General features: G+C 34.7%; 1 protein-coding gene across 1 annotated transcript in view; it reads right to left on the bottom strand.

The window, feature by feature from the left end:
- The window catches only part of CCDC39 (coiled-coil domain 39 molecular ruler complex subunit), a 49,986-nt gene that overhangs the window by 24,596 nt on the left and 3,983 nt on the right, over positions 1–21,407 (bottom strand). Inside the window, exons 2-12 of the mRNA XM_082625982.1 lie at positions 18,888–19,007; positions 17,081–17,227; positions 15,781–15,939; positions 14,926–15,018; positions 14,702–14,830; positions 11,948–12,139; positions 9,249–9,352; positions 8,792–8,924; positions 5,328–5,522; positions 4,083–4,247; positions 1,407–1,544 (exon numbers count right to left, since the gene is read on the bottom strand). Coding sequence (XP_082482108.1) covers positions 1,407–1,544; positions 4,083–4,247; positions 5,328–5,522; positions 8,792–8,924; positions 9,249–9,352; positions 11,948–12,139; positions 14,702–14,830; positions 14,926–15,018; positions 15,781–15,939; positions 17,081–17,227; positions 18,888–19,007 — 1,575 coding nt within the window. The remainder of the gene's footprint in view (positions 1–1,406; positions 1,545–4,082; positions 4,248–5,327; positions 5,523–8,791; positions 8,925–9,248; positions 9,353–11,947; positions 12,140–14,701; positions 14,831–14,925; positions 15,019–15,780; positions 15,940–17,080; positions 17,228–18,887; positions 19,008–21,407) is intronic.

Raw genomic sequence — 21,407 nt, 5'->3', positions numbered from 1 at the left:
CACAAGATCACACTAATAGATCAATTTTCAGAATAGAAAGCCCAGAAAAAACACTCCAGAATATAAGATTTTACTAATTCAAAACAAAGCTTGTTAGCTGGAGAAAAGATTAGATCCCCATATCTCATATGTACAAAAAATAAATGCCAGATGAATGAAAGAACTTAATGTAAGAGATTAAACTAGTGCAGCCACTAGAAACAGTAAATATCTGTTTGATTTTTAGTGTGATGAAAGAGTTTCTAAGCATAAAATTTATACAGGGAAAAACACTTAAATATATAATGTTTAAAAAAAGTTTTTATGTCAAAAAAACTGAATAGAAATTTAAAGACAATGGGACAAATATTTATGAGTTAATATTTTAACATACGAAGATCTTTTGCCAAGCATTTTAAAAATATAAACCACCTGGGGACTTCCCTGGTGGCGCAGTGGATAAGACTCTGCGCTCCCAATGCAGGGGGCCAGGGTTCAATCCCTCATCAGGGAACTAGATCCCACATGTGTGCCACAACTAAGAGTTCACATACCACAACTAAGGAGCCCACGAGCCACAACTAAGGAGCCCGCCTGCCGCCACTAAGACCCAGCACAACCAAATAAATAAATAAACATATAAACCTCCTAATGGAAATATGGGCAAGAAAATGAACTAGAAATCCAAAAGAAAAATTATGGAACATAACATAATAGAAAAAAAATGTTTAAACATTTTAATTGAAACATAAATATTTAAAATTTTATGTTTAAACATAAAATGTTTTAAAATGTCACCAATTTCTAAAGTGCAGACTAAAAACAATGAGATACCATGTTTGCCCATCAAATTAACAATAATTTTATAAATTATATTATCCAGCCCTGGTGGTGCTGAGTAAAATAGAATGCTTACACACTGCTGGTAGGAGTATTAACTGAACGCTCTAGAAGGCAATTTGGCTTGAAAATAGTTTCAAGACACCAAAAATATTCATTCTTTTTGAACCATAATTATACAGCTAGAAATTTAGCCTAAGGAGATACATGAACAACTGTACAACGAAATATGTGCACAGTACATGATAGCACCATTTAGAATAGCCAAACACTAGAAACACATATCCAAAAATAAGAGATGGTTAAATAAATTATGGTAACTTCATGCAATGGACTGTAGGAAGCCTTTAAAGATAATTAATGTTTAGGAGATGTGTAATATGCTTATAAATTTTTGAATACAATATATAAAGCCAATTTTCTTTAAAAGACTGAAAGAAAATAATATAATGTAACACTGTTTATCTTCTGTACAGTGATTATAGTGACTTATTTTCTTCTTTATAATTTGGTATTTAAACTTTTTCTACAATTAGCATGAAAATATGTGGTTTTTAATATTATATATACATATGATTTTATTGCACCTGTTTCAAAGCTTTGGCTTTATTAAGTTCTTTCTCTGATCTATCATTGAAGAGGTTTAGTTCATTTATTTTGGTCATGAGGGACTGTTTTTCATCATGATTTTTACTATTTGACTTCTTGATAAAGTAAAGATCATTCTGTAAAGAGGAAAAAAAGGTACATAAATATATATTTTAAATAACAATATTAAATACATACTACTAAACATGACTTACATTAAACTATGTGCTCCATTAAATATTTATAATAATATAATATTATAAATCTCACCCTTCATGCTCTTATGTCTCTAATAGAATATACATGGATATTCACATAGAAGCATTTTCATTTTTATTATCTATTGATGTTTGGGTTCAGTTTGAGTTCAATAATTCTAGGAAATATTATGTATGATTACAGTTCAAACTGAATTATTAGGTGGTTGCCATTTATGGGGAGAAATGGGAGGGTGGAGTTCAAGCTTTGGTTAAATACATGGTTCACCTTCTGGAGTTCATTATTTGATTCAACCCAAGTCTCAGAAGGTAAAAACATTAACAGTCTGAGAAAGCATAGGGTCTTGGTTAACTACAAGCTCTGGAATCAGACAGCCTTAATTATATATTAGCCAACCAAACCCAGTGGGCAACATACTCTTCCTCAGTTTCCTCATTTCCAAAATGGAGATGATAACAATATCTACCTACCTGGGTTGTTGTGAGGGTTAAAGAATTTACTGTCAAAGAATATGTGCAACAATGTTTGACACATGGAAATATCTATTATTATTATTATTATTACATATATAATCACATACTGCTGGAGAGAAAAATGCTAGATAAGATCTAATTCCACTGAATGAATAAATGGGTCATACATACTCAGATATTAGTTTTCTATCTTTATACCAGTTTTTATCCTCCCTCCCACTCAGAACCAGAACAAGATTTGTTCCCTTTGTCCCCCCTTAGTCGCTCTTAGGGGACATAAAGCAAAAAGTTTCTATTGCCAAGATCTGTCTCCCTTCTCTCTCTCTCTTCCTCTCTCTCTCTTCCTCTGTCCCTTCCTTCTTCCCGCCCCTGCCCTTCTCACTGCCTGTATTTCTCTGAACTATCAGGACTTAAGATTGAAGCAAGACATTAAGATTTTTTTTCACATAAAGATGTGATTTCATAAAATTAACTTTTAGAATGAAATTTTTAATTTAAGGTAATTTTCAACCAGAAGAAATTTGTCTCTACTATTCAAAATAATAGATGGAGTGGCATGGGAAAGAGAATGCAAAATGACTTTACAATCTAATGCTACTACTGAGAAGAGAAAACCTTCATTAGAAGCTTAACTAGCTTTAATATCTCTAAAAATTCACTTGCATTTCTATTAATTCATTTACCTCTCTGTCAAAACCAGCTGGGATAGGCATAAGTACTAGCCTACTGCATAATGGACAGAGCCCCAGGGTAGCTAAAAGGAGGCACACTAGAACCATCCTCACACAGGAAAACAGACAATTCAGGCTAGGGTCAAAAAACATGTCCAGATATAAATGTCACCCTCCTATTATTCTGTAGCACTAATATTCTCATATTCTATGTAATTAAAACAATACCATTTATTGAGTACCTACTAAAAGCACTGTGTTAAGACATACATTGCTTCTAATTCTCCCAAATGCCCTAAAATAATATTAAATATTGTTTTCCATTTTAAAATGAGTAAACTAGGACTCAGAAAAGTTAAAATAGCAGTTAGTGGTGTAACCTTGACATTCAAAACCGGTTCTGCTCTTTTCCACTAAACCAAGGAAACAGTCTTTTAAAAACTTAATCAGGCTACAAACCACTCCAAACCAATATTTTGTCATGTTAATTGTTTTTCCCCTAATTTAAAAAAGTAGTAGCTCCCTTTCACCTTTGTAGCCCTGAAGGAATTCAGGGCAATTCCTCTTAAAACCACTAGAGGACACTCATCACTAGCCTTTCCAGCTGTTTAACATTTAAAACCTTTGGAGTTCTCCCCCTATTCAGGTCCATGTTTTCACTCCTTCACTCTTATTTCCCAGTTAAACTTTAACATAGGTTTTATATTACATAGGTTCCCCTAACACAGGTTTTATATTGCCATAAACATTAAAGTACCTAAAGATGAAGAACATTTTTACCGTATTAACAAAACTGAGTCATCTGAAATATGTAACTAAGTAAATATTTGAATAACAATAGATGACCAATAAAAGAGCAGCTGCTTTTAGATGCCACTTCAGAGATAAAAAGCAATCAAATTATTATGGCTGATACATAATAGAAAACTGGAATTTATCAATTTTTTAAATCATGTACTATTTAAGACTATTTTTAAGTCACATGGACCACGGATCAAATCCTAGCTGTAATCATGAACAAGTTACTTAATCTGTAAAACAAGTATTAATATCTTCATCACAAGGCATTTATAACGATTAAATGAAATAAAAAACTAAAGGCATACACTTAGCATACAGTAAATGCATAATCAATGGTAATGTTACATTCTCATAGTCAGTATAGAAATATAAGCATTAGCTCATACATTTGTTATATATATGGGTAGCTTGGCAATTATCCTATCCAAAGTCAAGTCTTAGGAACATGTTGACTTAAAACAAAATGATGACTAGGATATTTGAAGCATAAAAAATATTTTAACTAAGTTACATGAAGCTTCTTGATCTCTGTTTCCAAAAGGTTAAATGTAGATTTTTTCTCTTCCAATGTCTTTTGAAGTTCAACAGTTTTTGCTTCAAGGGCTTGTTTTTCTTCTGAGTTAATTTCTCCCTTTAACCGTGACATTCGGCATTCCACTTGTTGAATGTAAAAATCCTGTTACAGGTTTTAAAGATAAGTTAGTAAGGAGAAACAGTTAAAACCATTTCTATAAATGCAAAAACACTGTAAATACTTTCTTATGAATTTGGCCTGATGTCACCATTTACTAAAGTCACTTTCACCCTTCAGTGATTTATAGGATGAAATCCTTCTTACTGTAAGGGGAGAAAGAGGAAACTATTCTTCAACAACCAGAGTACGTGATAATAACACAGAGCTAGTCTGAAAATATAATAAAGCAGCTAGGTGGTCATTTATCATACTCTCATGAGGGAACATCAGTAAATCCACTGGATTTACATGGACATGGATTTTTTGAGGGTACATTTTCTAAGGAGTACAAAAAAAGAATCACAAACTGTTAGCCATGAAGGTCTCAAATATGATGAACTTCTAAAGAATTATTCTGAAAATTATACTTTAGCGTCTAATTTTGAGAAACTAAGAACACATTAGATGGGGAAATTAAGATGTAGAGAGGGAGGACATTAAGAAATTAACATGAGACAGAATATATAAATAGAACGAAAAAGGAAAAAACTTAAAAACATTTTTTGGTCCGGGGGTGGGGGTGGGGATGGGGATGCCGATGTTTGCACAACATACAGTCTTAGGGGCTTGGGGTTTTTTTGTTTGTTTGTTTGGTCACGCTGTGTGGCATGTGGGATCTTAGTGCCCTGACCAGGGATTGAACCCACACCCCCTGCAGTGGAAGCGTGGAGTCTTAACCGCTGGACTGACAGGGAATTCCCAACATACAGTTTTTCTAGGTTTCAGACATCCCATTCCTTGTTTTGTTTTACTCCAGGTCCAATTGCTCCAGTTTCCTTTAAAGCATGTCTCCCTCACTAGAGCTGTCAATCCTCTTCTCTATTTATTTCAGATCAAGAAAAAAATAGCTTTTAAGGCCCCCTCACCCTTCTCTGACCTAACATGATATCCCATCTTCAGCATCTGTCTATCCCCCCACCCCAAGAGTTCTTAGAATTCTTTGTTTTCTTAGGACACTGCAGTATCTTGACCATCACAATTATAACAAATCAATATGAAGACATTCATAAGAGTAACATCTACCTGATTATACATAATTTCTTGCTGCTGTAAGGTTTCAAAGTCCAGTTTATGTAACCGATGGTTAAGGTGCTTTAGAGAAGAACGGGTTCCTTCAATTTCAGATACAACAGCTTTTTCTTTCATTGTCTCAGTCTGTAATTCCTGAACTTTCTTAAATAGCACATCCTTCACTATGCTCAACTGAACTTCTACTTCCTGATAATAAGAATAACAATGATTAATGAAATATAATACCTTGTAATGTTTTATTGCATGAATATTATAATTTGGGGGTCATAAATGAACCCTCATTTTAGCCCTTAAGAATATAAAGCCCTCCCCACAGTTTCAACAAATCCCCAACATTGCTTGTAGTCTACTCTAGTCTAGTAGACTAGAATAGTAGTTTTCTATTCCTGTGTCATGCACCTTGATCTGTCATCTTAATTCTATCCTATGTCACCTTAGCCTTAGAACTTGACCATTCCACTGGTTTCCTTAGAACATAAAATATACTGAAGACACACAGCTTCTAAGCTCACAAAGTTTACTAAAGTCTTGAGAGTGTTTAGGGAAGAAATCTCCCACCTTCTTTTTGGCACTATCCAGTGGTGAGCAGATAAATGTTTAACCATCAGCTTTCTAGTAGATGGGAGGTTACGGGGAAGAGGCTGATTTCTATGATTATTTTATTCCCACTATGGCCAGTTTCAAGCTACTAACATGATTCCTCTAAATGCAGAGCTAGGAAGAGATATGCCGTAGCAGACCATTATGCAGTATATCTACTAGACAGATATAACAGATGTTAATAGTCTTAAGTAACCTTAAAAGCATAGATAACAGTAAAATGCAGTAAAATAATTTGGAAGTGATATGTGCTGAGTACATATTACTTTTATTTTTAATATAATTTATTTAATTGTAAGTCTATATAATTTGATTTTTAATAGTAGCTATATTTAGCAGCTGACTTTAAAAATTCCAGAATATTTAACTATCAGCTCTTGTGAGCTGGTGAGAGCTGGCCCCAACACACTACTGGCACTGTCACTATCCCTTACTCACACCTTGTCTGCAGTTGACTTCCCTACATGTGCAGCCCTCTAGGAAATAGAAACCGGTACCCCATTCCCACTTCTCCTTTCTCAGGAGGCAGGTCCGTCTTGATCTCACAGTGTCACATCAATGTATTCTAGGTTTCAAACAGATCTCCCATGCTAAGCTCTCTGTTGAAAGCTCTCATTTTAAAATGTTGAAATAATTTCCCTCTGTGTTCTTACACCCAGATAAGCATATTTCCCTTTGGCATCCAATGAACCTCAATATGAAACAAAAGAAGTCTGTGACTGGCACATTTAAATTTTCACAAATCAAGAAATATAATCTGATATAACCTTATAAAATGCATTATTTTTCATATAATAGACAATTTTCACTGGGTTTAAGACCTTCTGAGACTGCTTGGCAGAGTTTTAAAGTCAGTGCTTGGTGGTGAATAACACAGCAAAATATATAGGGTTGAGATTTTTTTCAAACAAACAAAAAACCCCAATAACTACAAAAAGCAAGATTATGAACCCAGCCCTGCTACAGCACAATCAGTACACATGCTGCCAATCTTATTGTTTTCTAATTCAGCTAATTTCTTTAAAAATATCACTAGTTTTTAATTATGTCTTCAGAAGGTTTATTTCATATAAACTCCACAGTCTTTACAGACTTCTAATAAGTTCTAATACTATCCCGTTCCATGTACTACAGAAAATCATGCTCTTAGGGGGAAAAAAAATCCACAACTTTTTTTTTTTTAATAATGTTGTATGATTTGGACTCAAATACCACTCAAGTCAAGATTGTTGCATGACTTCACTACTCAGGAATTTTAAACATACAACAGCACACTGAGGAAGCTGGATTCTATCCAAATATAAATGCAACCATACTTGATATAAGCCTCAGCAAATGGGGGATTTTACCACCACCTTCAGCTACCCCTCCTCTTCCCCCATCAAAAAAAAGAGTAAGGGCTTCCCTGGTGGCACAGTGGTTGAGAGTCCGCCTGCCGATGCAGGGGACACGAGTTCGTGCCCTGGTCCGGGAAGATCCCACATGCCGCGGAGCGGCTGGGCCCGTGAGCCATGGCCGCTGAGCCTGCGCGTCCGGAGCCTGTGCTCCGCAGCGGGAGAGGCCACAACAGTGAGAGGCCCGCGTACCGCAAAAAAAAAAAAAAAAAAAAAAAATGTAAAAGCAGAAAGTAGTGCCTACAGTGATAGGTCACACAAATCATTTTGAAGTTTTCAAAGAGGGAACGGTGAACCAGCCTTTTCCAGTTCCTCAAAATTCGGCTTTAATTCTACCAGAATGCCAAAGAGGTTAAGGTAGAAGGGGTATGCCAGTGAAGTTAGTAAAAGTGTTAGCATTTAAAAGTCTGTTTACCAATAAATGGTGCCAGACTGGAAGAGGTTAAAGAGATAGCAGATGATGAAGAAATACATGCAATGAATGTAGACCACTAGGGGGAACTTGATCACAAACAAAAAAGATGATAATCAGGTGGAAATAAGTTATAAAACACGGGCATTTTTCAAGATGCATTTGCAACATAAGAACATATATACAGGGACTTCCCTGGTGGTGCAGTGGTTAAGAATCCACCTGCCAGTTCAGGGACACATGGGTTTGATCCCTAGTCCGGAAGATCCCACATGCTGCGGAGCAACTAAGCCTGTGCGCCACAACTACTGAGCCTGTGCTCTACAGACCGTGAGCCTCAACTACTGAAGCCCGTGTGCCTAGAGCCCATGCTCCACAGCAAGAGAAGCCACTGCAATGAGAAACCCGAGCACCGCAATGAAGAGTAGCCCCTGCTCGCAGCAACTAGAGAAAGCCCACATGCAGCAACAAAGACCCAATGCAGCCAAAAAAAAAAAAAGAAAAATATAGGAATGGCAAACAGGGACAGGGACACAGTAGGCATTGAGAAGACATGGAATTTAAGATAGAAGGGCTATACCTCTAAAAGAAGACAAAGTTAAATGCTGAAAGTGAAGCAAATGGAGAATTAGGAGCTGAAGATAAAAAGAGGTCCAAGAACTCAACAATCTAATTACAAATGCAATCACCCCAGAAATCAGAGCCTCTTAAAAGACCTCCTTCTCCTCTGATCTCAAGAGTCTAATTTATTCACTATTGCTAAATTTGCTGTGATTTTTTTTTAATTTATTTATTTTTGGCTGCGTTGGGTCTTCGTTGCAGTGTGCAGGCTTCTCATTGTGGTGGCTTCTCTTGCTGCGGAGCACCAGCTCTAGGCACGCAGGCTTCAGTAGTTGTGGTGCACAGGCTTAGCTGCTCCACGGCACGTGGGATCTTCCCGGACCAGGGCTCGAACCTGTGTCCCCTGAATTGGTAGGCAGATTCTTAACCGCTGTGCCACCAGGGAAGCCCTGCTGTGATTTTTTTTAAAAAAACGAAACTAAACTTACTTTCACACCTCTTTCTTCCTCCTTTAGCATGTCTTCCAAGTTGGTAGCTTTCTCCTCTACAGACGTAGTTTTCTCAGTTATCTGCTTTAATTTTTTTCTTACAGTCTGATTATGATTTTTAATTTTGTGTAATCTATAGAGAATTTATAAGGAAAAAATAGAAAACATGTCTAAAACATATTTAATGCAAACACATAAGGAACAGTTTATCCTAAGATTTCTTCATATAACTTGAAAGTTTCTTTTGCCATAAATCTTTTTATTACCAATGTGTATTTAATAAGCCATAAAAATATTGCTCCTAAGCCTTTGTACTGAAAAACCCAGGAAATTTTTTTTAAGTTTAATACTTTAGTAGCTATAATTTTACAGTTATTTAACCAAAAAATCAAATATTCAATAATTTTTCTAGAAATAGTCAAAAACTATAAACATATTTAAATACCTTTTTTCTTACCTTGTTGTTTCTTCGTTAATGTCCTTCTTTATTTTGGAAGTATTTTTCCTCAGAGCTTCTAAATCACTGGAACTTCTATTCACAGTGGCTTTTAAAGTATCTAGCTATTTATTAGTTAACAAAGAGAAATTAAATATTTACTCCATATCTTATAAATTAATATCATTTCTGAGAAGTTCTATTATGAATACATTAATTTCTAACCTACATCACAACCACAAACATAATAACCATGTTGCTGTAATACATATTTAACAATTTTTCTTTTTGATCTGATATTAAATTTTAAATAACTTGTAAATCCTGGCATATTATAGAGACCTACATATATGAGTTAAAAGTGCCTAGAACAAAAGCTTCACAGCATTGTATGTGGCAATGATTTCTTCGATATGACACCAGAGGCACAGACAACAAAAGAAAAAGTAGACAAATTGGACTTTGTTAAATTAAAAACTTTTGTACAACAAAAACAATAACAGAGTAAAACGGCAACCCAAAGAATGGGAGAAAATATTTGTGAATTATATATCTGATAAGGGATTAATATCCAGAATATATAGAGAACTTCTAAAACTCAACAACAACAACAACAACAAAAACCCAGCCTGTCTCAAAAATGGGCAAAGACCTTGAATAGATATTTCTCTAAAGAAGAGATGCAAAAGGCAAATAAGCACATGAAAAGACATTCAACATCATTAATCATTAGGGAAATGCAAATCAAAACTACAGTGAAATACTACCTCACACCAATTAATACAGCTACTATCAAAAACCCCCAAAATAATAAGTATGGACCAGGATGTGGAGAAATTGGAACACTTGTGCACTGTTAGTGGGAATGTAAAATGGTACAGCCACTGTGGAAAACAGTATGGCAGTTCCTCAAGAAATTAAAAATATAATTACCATATGATCAGCAATTCTGAAATAATTGTTCACCCATGTTCACAGCAGCATTATTCATAATAGCTAAAACATGGAAGCAACCCAAGGCTATTGACAGATGAATGGATAAGCAAAATGTGGTACATACACGCAACAGAATAGTATTCAGCCTTAAAAAGGAACAAAATTTTGACATATACTATAACAGGGATGACCCTTAAGGACATTATGCTAAGTAAAATAAGTGAAATAGGCCAGTCACAAAAAGACAAATACTTTATGATTCCATTTATATGAGGCACTTAGAGTAGTCAAAATCACAGAGACAGAATGTAGAATGGTGGTTTCCAGGGGCTGGGAGGAGGGGGAAATGGGAAATTATTGTTTAATGGGTACAGAGTTTCAGCTTTACAAGAAAAGAGTTATGAAGATGGGTGATGGTGATAGTTGTAAAACATTAAGAATGTATTTAATACCACTGTATACCTGAAAACAGGTAAGATGGTAAATGTGTGTTATATTATATGTATTTCACCACAATAAAAAAATTTTGAGAAAAAAAAAAGAAGTACTCTTATATGCTACAGCTTGTATGAACCTTGAAAGCAGTGTGTAAGTAAAAGAATCATGACACAAAATGCACCATATTGTATGATGTCCAAAATAGGCAAATCATAGAGACAGAAAGTAGATCAGGAGTTGCCAGGGCCTGGTAGGAGGGGAGAAAGGAAAGTGATTGCTAATGGGTATGGGATTTCTTTTTGAAAGACAAAAATACTCTAAAATTAGTGGTAATGGTTTCACAACTCTGGGAAATACTAAAAACCATTGAATTGTACACTTCGAAAGGGTGTATTTGATATGTGAATTCTATCTCAATAAGCAAATTATAAATGAATGAATACCTGCATTCTTTTCTGTAATTGGTTTAAACTTAAAAATTTTTGAGAATGAGCTATTAGCAGTGACATTTAATTTATGTAAGAAATTCACTTATTTTACTTTTTCAAGATCTTAATTATTTTCTTCAGACAGAAAAAAAATCTTTCCGTCTTTATCAGGAATATAAAGTATAACAACTTATATAATAAAATGCTCTGCAATATTCCAGTTTCCCACCCAAATAGCAGTAACTTCAGATAACATGGCCTCAAGGCACAAATTTCATAAATATCCCTTTATTGCTAACTAAGGGGATTGCTAACTCTCCCTATGGAATAATCTAGTTGGCATGTATGCTCAAAAAAAGAAAAGAACAAAGCAGGAGAATTTTATTCTCTCTTAGTCTGTTTAAAGACATTATACCACTATATTGTCCCACTACCACATTGAAATATTTTCTCTTAACAAGGTAAGAAACTGAACTTCAGCAGGTAGTTCCACCTAGAATTTGAGAGTTAAAACCACCATACACATGTAGCACTGGAAGGACACTTCAAGTTATCACCGATGTCAATAATTCATCTTCACATTTGCTCATTTGCCGGTTATCTTATAATTATGATTTCCAGCCTAGACCTTTCAGGAGTCTTTTGCCTTGGGTCACTTACAGAACACTATGTGTGACAGTCAAGTTGGGCACTGCAAAACTCCAGGGGTAGCCCTTCACACCACCCGTGATGTGAATGACAGCCCCCTGTTGCCTTCATCCAAGCAAGGTCTCATTAGAGTATCCTAAAAGTGCCACAACATGAAGGGATGTAACAAAAAGAACTAGAAGGCAGTTTCTTAATCAAAGGAAAGGCTTTATGCTTATTTGTATAGTAATTTGTTATAAACACACAAACCAGTCTTTTTAGTTGACATACCTCATCCTTCAGCTGAATTCTCTTAGTTTCATGACATTGATATTCCATTCTACCTTTTAAAACTTTACGATCAGCAACAGAAATTTTTTTCTCATACTCTGTGTTATTCCCAGTCTCACTTTCCAAAAACTTGATCTTTTCCTTAACCAAATTTTCTTTTTCTCTTATTTCCTGCTTTATCTTTGCTAATGCCTAGGATTTAAAATACATGTTAAATATATATTTAATATAACAAACAAAACTAAAACTAAAAGGAACTTAGTTTTTCTATAGCATTTATTTTACCAAAACTTAAGAAAATGTTTTTTAAAGACAGACTAATTTATATGAATAAAGTAAAATATTAATATGCCACACACTAATGTCTATAAGCTCATTTTTTAAAGATCTCTGTATTTTATTTCATCCATCTGGTACTTTGCTAAAGGGATGAGAAAAATGTCAATTTTTCATCAACAAAAGGTGACATGTAAAAAATATAACAGTATTGAATAGTTTTCACACGGGAAGTTGGATTTCAATGAAATTTTCCAAATATTTCACAAGACCAGTTTCTTTCATTTTTTGAGAATTTTATTTTTGTTATTGATTTCAGTAGGAATGTCTTCATGTAGGCTTTTTGCTAGTCTTGGGGATACAAAATAACTAGAATATACAACGTAGTAACTGAGGTATGGACAAAGTATTAATACTATGGGAGCAAAGAGATAATGAAATCTACCCAAGAGAAATCATTAAAAGGCTTTACCTAAGAGCCTTCATTTGAATCGGGCCTAAAAAGATAAATGGGGATGCATAAATACTCTAACATGGTTAAGGTGCAGGGTGGGAGGGCGGGGATGGAATGGGGACATAATAAGAAAGGTTGGAGACAGATGATAGGGATTAGGCTGAAAAGGTAGAGGTTAAGGCCAAATGGTGAAGAATTCAACTTTTCAATTGCCATGTTAAAGAGGGTCAGCTTTTAAGCAACATGGAATAAAGATTTTAGAGCTGGGGAATAAAAAGATCATATGTGGTTTTTACGGGTGATTCTGATGGCAATATGTTAACTGAATTGGAGGGAGAAGGAAAATTTACCCTAAAATATATTTCTTCCAAGTTTTCTGGAATAGGGTCCCATCAAACAACTAATCCCAGGAGATTGGGTCAGGGGAGAGTATGTGTTCTAAAATCAGTAAGTTTTAGAAATGCTGCATATAATATTGTACATATTAGCATATTAAATCAATATATATCTGAGATTTACTGCATTTTAAAAAACATTTTAAATTTGTTTAATCTAGTATTCCCATCTATATAACAATTAGCATTCTATAATTGTAACATTCCATCTATCTACTATGTTCATTCAACCTTAGGAGGTCAAAACTTCCTAAGTTTATATGTGTCAAATGATTATTCTAGAATTTCCTGCCTTATATTAATTTTTCTACCACTTAATCAGATGTTTTAATTCCTACTTCAGCGTTCACATTTTTTAACAGGGCAATCTATTCAGAGTTAAGTTTTCATACAGGTGATGCCACCGAAATCAGAAATACCACAAGTTGAGAGCCAGTTGTTAAACACTTAGAAGCATCCCACTACCTATGGAACAATTTCTTGTTTCCCTCCCTAGTCTTTTTCAATACATACAGCCAGGAAATGTCACCCCATAAATAAGGAACCACTGAGGATATGACCTGAGAGCTACAAGCTGTGGATTCCGCCAAATCAGCAGGCTGAGTCAATTTAGCTGCAGGGTTGTATGAGAATTTGATTATGGATCTGCAGTCTTAGATCTGACACATTTGATTTACACAGAGGAAGCAGTCAGGACTTGATGTTTGAAAGCAGTATGAAGCCAAGAAAGAGAAACCAACATCAGCATTAAGAAATAAGAGGAACTCATAGTTAAGATTGGGTCTCCCAAGTCCCTCCTTAGGGAGGTGTAGGCCATTTTATTGACAAAATGTTGATTACTTACAGAAGTTTAAAATAAAGAAATCACATTTTACATATAAGTTACATTTAACAAGTAAACCACATCCAGATATCAGAGTTCCAAACTCCCAGTGACCTGAGCTGCTTGCCAATGCCTTTCCATGGAGTATATTCAGAATGGAAGTTCGCCCATTTTCTCATCTGCCTTCTTTCCTCCTCAATTCCTTCTCCTTCCCAGCTTTCCATCATCTTCCTATTTTCACTCACCACTATTATACCCCTTAATGATTTCCCAAAGAAGTTCTCCTAAATTACCTCTGAAAGTAGCAAAAGATAACACTAGGTCTGTGTTTAATCAGTGTGGTGTTCCTCCCTTTCTGAGCTTTCACCCCATCATGGGTACCTCAGTTTCAAAAGGGAAAATTTATTGCAGTCCTTCTTTCTTGGCTATCCATGAGGCTCCTTTCCCTACACCTTTGATTAGCACACAAATAGCACACATGTTAAATCCAAGGCACCTTGGACAACCATGTATAAGTCAGGGCATTGGTTTTACTGCAATAACGTTATCTGTTGATCTTCTCTTGTCCCACATTTCAGAGATGTCAGGATCCAGTCTTCAGCATTATATCCATAAGTAAATAATCTTCATAAAATCTCATTTCTAAATGGATACAGGGTCAGCTTTGAAAAACACTTACCAAAACTATTGAATCCTGCTACAAAAGTGACTTTCAAATAACAGTGTGATTTACATTTGAAATGAATGAGTTAAATACAAAAGAGATAAATACAGCTGAACTTGCAAGGACCAAACAACTACTTTACCAAGGCACAGTTATCGATGTCTCTATCTCTCTTCTGCATCTGTTCTATTGTGTTCTCCCACTGTTGAATGAGTTCTTGCCTTTCATTATGAATCTTACGAAAATCTTGGGCTGCTTTATCCAATTCTAACTGTCAAATGAAGACCAAATAGTATTTCTGTGAATTTAAGTGCTTTTTAAACATCACTTTGACAACTAAGAAATAAAAATCTTTACTAAACCAACCTGTGCACTTAGAGTCTCTGCGAGTTCATTGTCAAGTACCTTTCTTCTCTGATTACATTCCACAGTCAGTCTTTCTAATTGCAGGGTCAGTGCCTGTGATGTAATTACATGCAAAAATATTCATAATTATCATTTTATTAACATAAAAGCTGTTAGCATATCTCACATTAAGTATTATACATATACATATTATATTATACATATTTATTTGACATCTAAAATAACTACAAAATAATACATATATTCTTTATCTTCTAGACCCATAGTGCTGCAATGATAACCCAACTGTTTCTAAAAAGACTTTTAATACTTTTTAAAGTAAGTTAGAAAAAAGATTAAACAATAATTTGCCACCTAAAATTATTTTAACTAATGTATGTGGTATTAATCTATTAGAAAATAGCATGTTTCATGATACTAAAATATTACCAGATTTAATTACAAGTAGATTTTTAAGTAACGGTTATAATATATTAAATAATTAATAGCACTATAGTCTCAAATCAGCAAAAACTATCTGTAACATTCAAACTAATAGAAGTTAAAATACTTATACATAGTTCTAGTACAAAACTTTCTTTTCTGAAATGCTTTTGAGAAACCTTCTCAATCAGGATTCTTAACCGGGAGTCCAGAGATCCCTAAATGGACAAAGGGCTTCAGAGGATCTGTAAAACTTGCAGCAAAATTTTGTGGATATTTGAGTATAGTCATTTTTCTAGAGACAGGATAATTGGCTTTATTAGACCCAAAACGTTTAAGAACTACTTTAAAATTATAAGTACAATTTAGATTAAATGGTTGATATATTACAGATTCAGAGAAAATCTAACACTACAATTTATAATATCTTACCCTAATTTTATTATCATCCTGTCGTGCATACTTCTGAAGAGTGAGGGCATCACTATCTTTATGAGCCGATTCTTCCAGCCATGCCTCCAGTGCTTGCTGGTCCCAGTTCATCTGACATTTCAAACCATCCAGTTTTTGAGTAGTTTTAAATATGTAATTCTAATTTCCAAAGAGAGGGGGCATGGGGAAATTACAAAACATTATTTACTGTACAAATTAAAATAAAACATGGGCTTCCCTGGTGGCGCAGTGGTTGGGGGTCTGCCTGCCGATGCAGGAGACGTGGGTTCGTGCCCCAGTCTGGGAGGATCCCGCGTGCCGCGGAGCGGCTGGGCCCGTGAGCCATGGCCGCTGGGCCTGAGCGTCTGGAGCCTGTGCTCCGCGGCGGTAGAGGCCACAGCAGTGAGAGGCCTGCGTACCGCCAAAAAAAAAAAAAAAAAAAAAAGGCTTCAGGGTAGCTCCCCTAGAGCAATCTCATTAGTCACTCCACCAAAACTACCCCAAGCTGATACACAACCTTAATAAAAATAATGTACTTGATATGCTAACTCAAGCCCAAGACAAGTCCCCTTCAGCCCCATTTCCAATCAGATTGCTGCCTCTATATAGAAATTTTGGAAGCATGTCTATTTAAAATAAATACCGTAGTTAAGCAGATAAAAATATTTCTGTCAATGTATTCATTTAACAAATCTAGGTTCACAAGAAGAAAACAGATCAATATGCAAACACATACAAATTAATATATGTATGCATATGTATACATACATGTATACATATAGAGATACAGATATATACATTTCCATAAGTATATACATATGTAAAGATAAGAATTGAATTTGGAAAGAGCTCCCAGCCCGGTAACTAAAAACTAAGAAAGAAAAAAATAGGTTACAGTAGTTTAATATTAGAATCACCAGCTGATAATATGAAAAGTAAAAATTTTAACAGAACAATGAAATTCAAAATTACAAGTGGCTTTTTCTAATGTAGCTTTTAAAAATGGAGCACTTATAAATTATGCCTAGTGTGGTATATAACAGGCAGCCGGCATGGTAGTTTGCACATAGTAAGTCTCAATGACTATTTTGGTAAATGAATATTGAGAAAATAAATGTAACATTCTATCACTGTTGATTCAAATTACAGCTCCACGTGAGTTTCATTGTCCAAAAAACAATGTAAGTGAATGTCAGGAAACTAAAGAATGCCTTTGCCGTATGGGAAAAAAAAAAAAGTTTATTTGGTGAGGGAAGAAGGAACAATAGCACACAATTTTAAGTAACATTTCAACACATACTTCCTTATCACTTTTCTTTTCCCGTATTGAAGTTATCTCATTTTCCAGTCGTTGCATTTCATCCTTCACTCGGCCCAGTTCTCTTTCAGCAATCATCTTAAAATGTTCTTCACTTTCAATCTCATGCTCCCTGGCTTTGCAAAGAGACTACAGAATAATATACAAGACAGAAACTTTTTAAATTTTAATATTATAAAATATTCATAATAATCCACTAGACAGAAAATAACAAAGTTCCCACAACATGCTTAGATCAAGTACTATTAATTCCACTTCTCTGAAACCTACACCACATTAGACTTTGTGATTCAGTGTAGTCGGTGTTGCTTACTAGTTGTAAGAAGTCAGTTCATGGAATATGCTAGGAAAAAATGTTGTCAGCAGTTTTCAGTTATTATGTTGGTCTAGGGAAACTGCTGAAAACCAAAATTTATATACTGAGACTTTAAAAGATATAATTCATTTATTTAAAAATAAAAAATGAAACTAAAAATACTTAGGAAATGGTATGTTTATAAGAATTGATCACATATTCTATTTAACAGAGATAATTTTAAAGTAATTATGTAAACAGTGATGGTTATAAATATGTCCTAGAGTATATTAATATACAATGATGCCTTTGTGTTAAGTTTTACTTAATAAAATCGTATTTGTTGACTACTGATCTTGTAGGGCTTCAAAGTTATCACCATTTGTATTATTTTTACATTATTAAGGCTGTTAGTGTTGAAGGAAGTTTACTGTCTTTTGTCTCTATTGTCCTACTTAATTGAGGTTTGGCTATAATGAAATACACCTACAGAAAATCTCCGTTTCTCAATTCCCCAACTCAGTGGTTTAACAACTTGAAGAAAAGATGTTGTTCCAAACTGCTTATTAGTTACTAAATCACATCAGGATACAAAAATCTTGAGATTGTTTTTGAAAGTTCATTAAATTTATAACTTTCTAATACGACTTGTAAAAACCCATAAAACAGTTACTTACCTATATTAAGTATAAATTGGTATTTAAAACATGACTTTTTTCATTTTTAAGAATTACATACTTCTTCAAAGGAAAGTTGATGCATTTTTTAAAAAATAGTTTCAGATGGAAGTTAGTAAACTCTCCAATGCTGATTTACAGAGCTTTCTGATTTCCTGGGCATCATCAGGGAAAGAGATTCTACACATGAATAGATTGTCCATAAAACAGATGTTTACTTAATTAATCACTCTGTTTTAATTTTTATTATTTGTGTTAATATTTCTAAAATGCACTGTACTGTTCCCAGTTACCTTAGTTTCCTGAATATAATTTTACTTTTCTATTACCTCAGAATCATCATTATAAAATGCAATTCTTAAACTATGCTAAAATACCATCGTGTCCTAAGGGCTACTGAAGTGTGTGGACTATTTGCCTCCACTCAAAATGGCTCCAGGGTGTTGTGCTGAAAAATTTAAAAGTAGACAGAAACTCTATTATGTGTTTTATTAGGTCTGCTTCCACTTAACGCCATAGTTTCTCACTGCCATCACTGTATCCTTCTCATAAAATCAACTGACTAATATTATATCAGACTGTTTGAATGATGATTTATCTTTTCAAATGAACTAATTATTCCTTGAATTTGGTGGCAGTAGAGTTCCTAAAAGTCTTTTTTCTACCTACTTTCAGGTTCAAGGTTATGTTCATAATTATTGAGTTATGCGAAAGTCTCCTATAATATCTCTAAAATCAAATCATAGATGTAAATGCAATGTGAAATGTTCCATGACTACACATGATATAATCAATGTGAATTTCAACATTATTGTACCTGGGTAAATAAGAACTCTTGCTTAACATTTTTGAAGTGAGAAGTCATAGCATTAATTCGATCTTCATAGTCACGTAGCTGATCTTGAAAGCTTGACCTTTCATCCCGCAGCTTTGACAACTGTAAATAATAAATTCTATGATTAACCAAAGTCCCAGTAAGTTTTTACCATATTAAAAGGATCTAAAATCAAAAGAAAATTAAATCCTCATTTACTTCACTTCTTGCAATATCCATTTAAACTTCTAATATCTACTAATCTTTTAAATATTATAAAATAGCTCTGTGGGAAAATTAGCACCATATTAAAAGAGAATAGAAATCTCTCTCAGATTTACAGCATTAGCAGGTCCACTGCTAAAATGCACTTTAATAAGATTCTATTCTGTAAACCACAAGATAGCTAAAGTAGACAGAGCATAGCAACAAGATGTGACAAAAACACACAGCATGAAACATAAATTTGAAAAGTAGCTGTACATGCAGCATAATAGCTCCTCCCTGAACTCCTATTCAAAACCAACAGACTTAGGCTAAGCTTAACAGAACAGAACAACTAACTCTCACATGCTTAAAACCTGTTTCTTAATAAATTTTGTGTGCCTTTTGAATAAGAACCCTGAGTAGAAACAAAACATTGTAAATGCAAGCAAACAAACAAACCTTTAGGAAATTATAACACAGATTCTCAGGACCACTAGAGTATGTCACCCCTCGAAGCAGTATAAAAGCTCAACAACAAAAAATATGCTTCCTTAGTGTTTGGAGCTGTGGTTCCCCATGTTGGGGCTACAACCCAGGAGGTACACAACACCATCCACTAAAATGCAGAAGAAATATTTGAATTTTTAATGAAGGAAGAAAAAAAATAAATACTAATTTACTCATTTGTTATGTCCTATATTTTATTAAACTTACTAAGTACAGTTGACCCTTGAACAACCTGGGTTTGAACTGTGGTTTCACTTATTTGGAGATTTTTTGTTCAATAAATATAGTACCTATATTTTCATTTTACAGATCTTTAACTAAGTGTGGGGAAAAGTTTGTGTTTGCTTAGAGATCACAATATGGGGAATCAAAAGAACTAAGGTTTGATTCCTGATTCTATCCAAACTGTTTCAGCTTCCTGCCCTTGGGTGAGTCATTTATCAGTTCCCTGTTTTTGAGACAGAGATAGCAGTACTCAAATTTTCCACTGCCGGGGGGGGAGGGGGGGAGAGCAGGTAGCACCCCCTAACCCTCACACTGTACAAGGTCAACTGTAATAATAAACATGTATTTTTTGCTTTTTATTTCATTAATTTCAGTTTTTATTTTAATTCTCTTTTTTTACTTTATTGTTCTTTTTTAAAACTTATTAAGAGGAGTTCTTAGTTTCTTTACTTTTTGTCTTACTAATTTTTATGACCTAAATATTTGTCACCCCCAAATTCATATATTGAAACCCTAATCCCCAATGTGATATTATCTGGAGGTGGAGCCCTTGGGAGGTAAGTAGGTTTAAACTATGACATGAGGGTAAGACCCTCATAATGGGATTAGTGTCCTTATAAGAAGAGGAAGAGAGACCAGAGCTCACTCTCTCTCTTAGCCATGTGAGAACAGAGCCAGAAGGCAGCCATCTACAAGCCAGAAAGAGGGCTCTCATAGGTACTCAGCTATGATGGCACCCTGATCCTGACTTCTAGCCTTCATAATTGTGAGAAATAAATGTCTGCTTTTTAAGTCACTCAGTCTATGTTACTCTGGTGTAGTAACCCAAGCTAAGACACTGATCTAAAATAAAGGCAGTTAAGGCTATAAGTTTTCTCTAAGATTTTTGCTGTTTCCCGCGGGTGTGGGTATGAAGCAGTCTCCTTTTATTGTTTTCTAAAAGGTGATTTTTTCCTTTCAATTTCTCTTTGATATAAAGCTATCCAGAAATATATTTCTGAGAAACTCACCTAAGTATCAATATTTAAGATGGGTCTCTTAGTCAGCTCAGGCTGCCATAACAAAATATCATAGACTGGGTGGCTAAAACATGGAAATTTATTTCTCACAGTTCTGGAGGCTAGGGGGTCCAAAATCAAGATGCCAGATAATTCCGTTCCAGTGAAACTTCTCTTCCTGACTTGCAGATGGCTGCCTTCGCAAAGACCTCATATGACAGAAAGAGCCCTGGTCCCTCTTCCTCTTCTCATAAGGACAGTAATCCCATGCTCCCCCTTCCCCGTCATCATGACCTCATGTAAACCTAATTACCTCCCAAAGGCCCCACCTCTAAATACCATCACACGGGGGCGGGGCGGGGAGGGGGTTAGGACTTCAACATATGAATGGGGCAGGGGTGGGGGGGGAAGGCACGCAAGTATTCAGTTCCTAACAATGGCGGATAATTTTTTAAATTGTTTATTATAAATTCTATTGGCTTATGATCAGAAAATGTGACCTATAAATTTTCCATCACTCATTTTTAAATTGTTATAAAATATATAAAACATAAAACTTACCATTTTAATCCTTTCTCAGTGTACG

The sequence above is a fragment of the Mesoplodon mirus genome (assembly GCF_964341445.2).
Source record: "Mesoplodon mirus genome assembly, chromosome: 6".
Taxonomy (NCBI): Eukaryota; Metazoa; Chordata; class Mammalia; order Artiodactyla; family Ziphiidae; genus Mesoplodon; species Mesoplodon mirus.
This window is presented reverse-complemented; position numbering and strand designations above follow the sequence as displayed.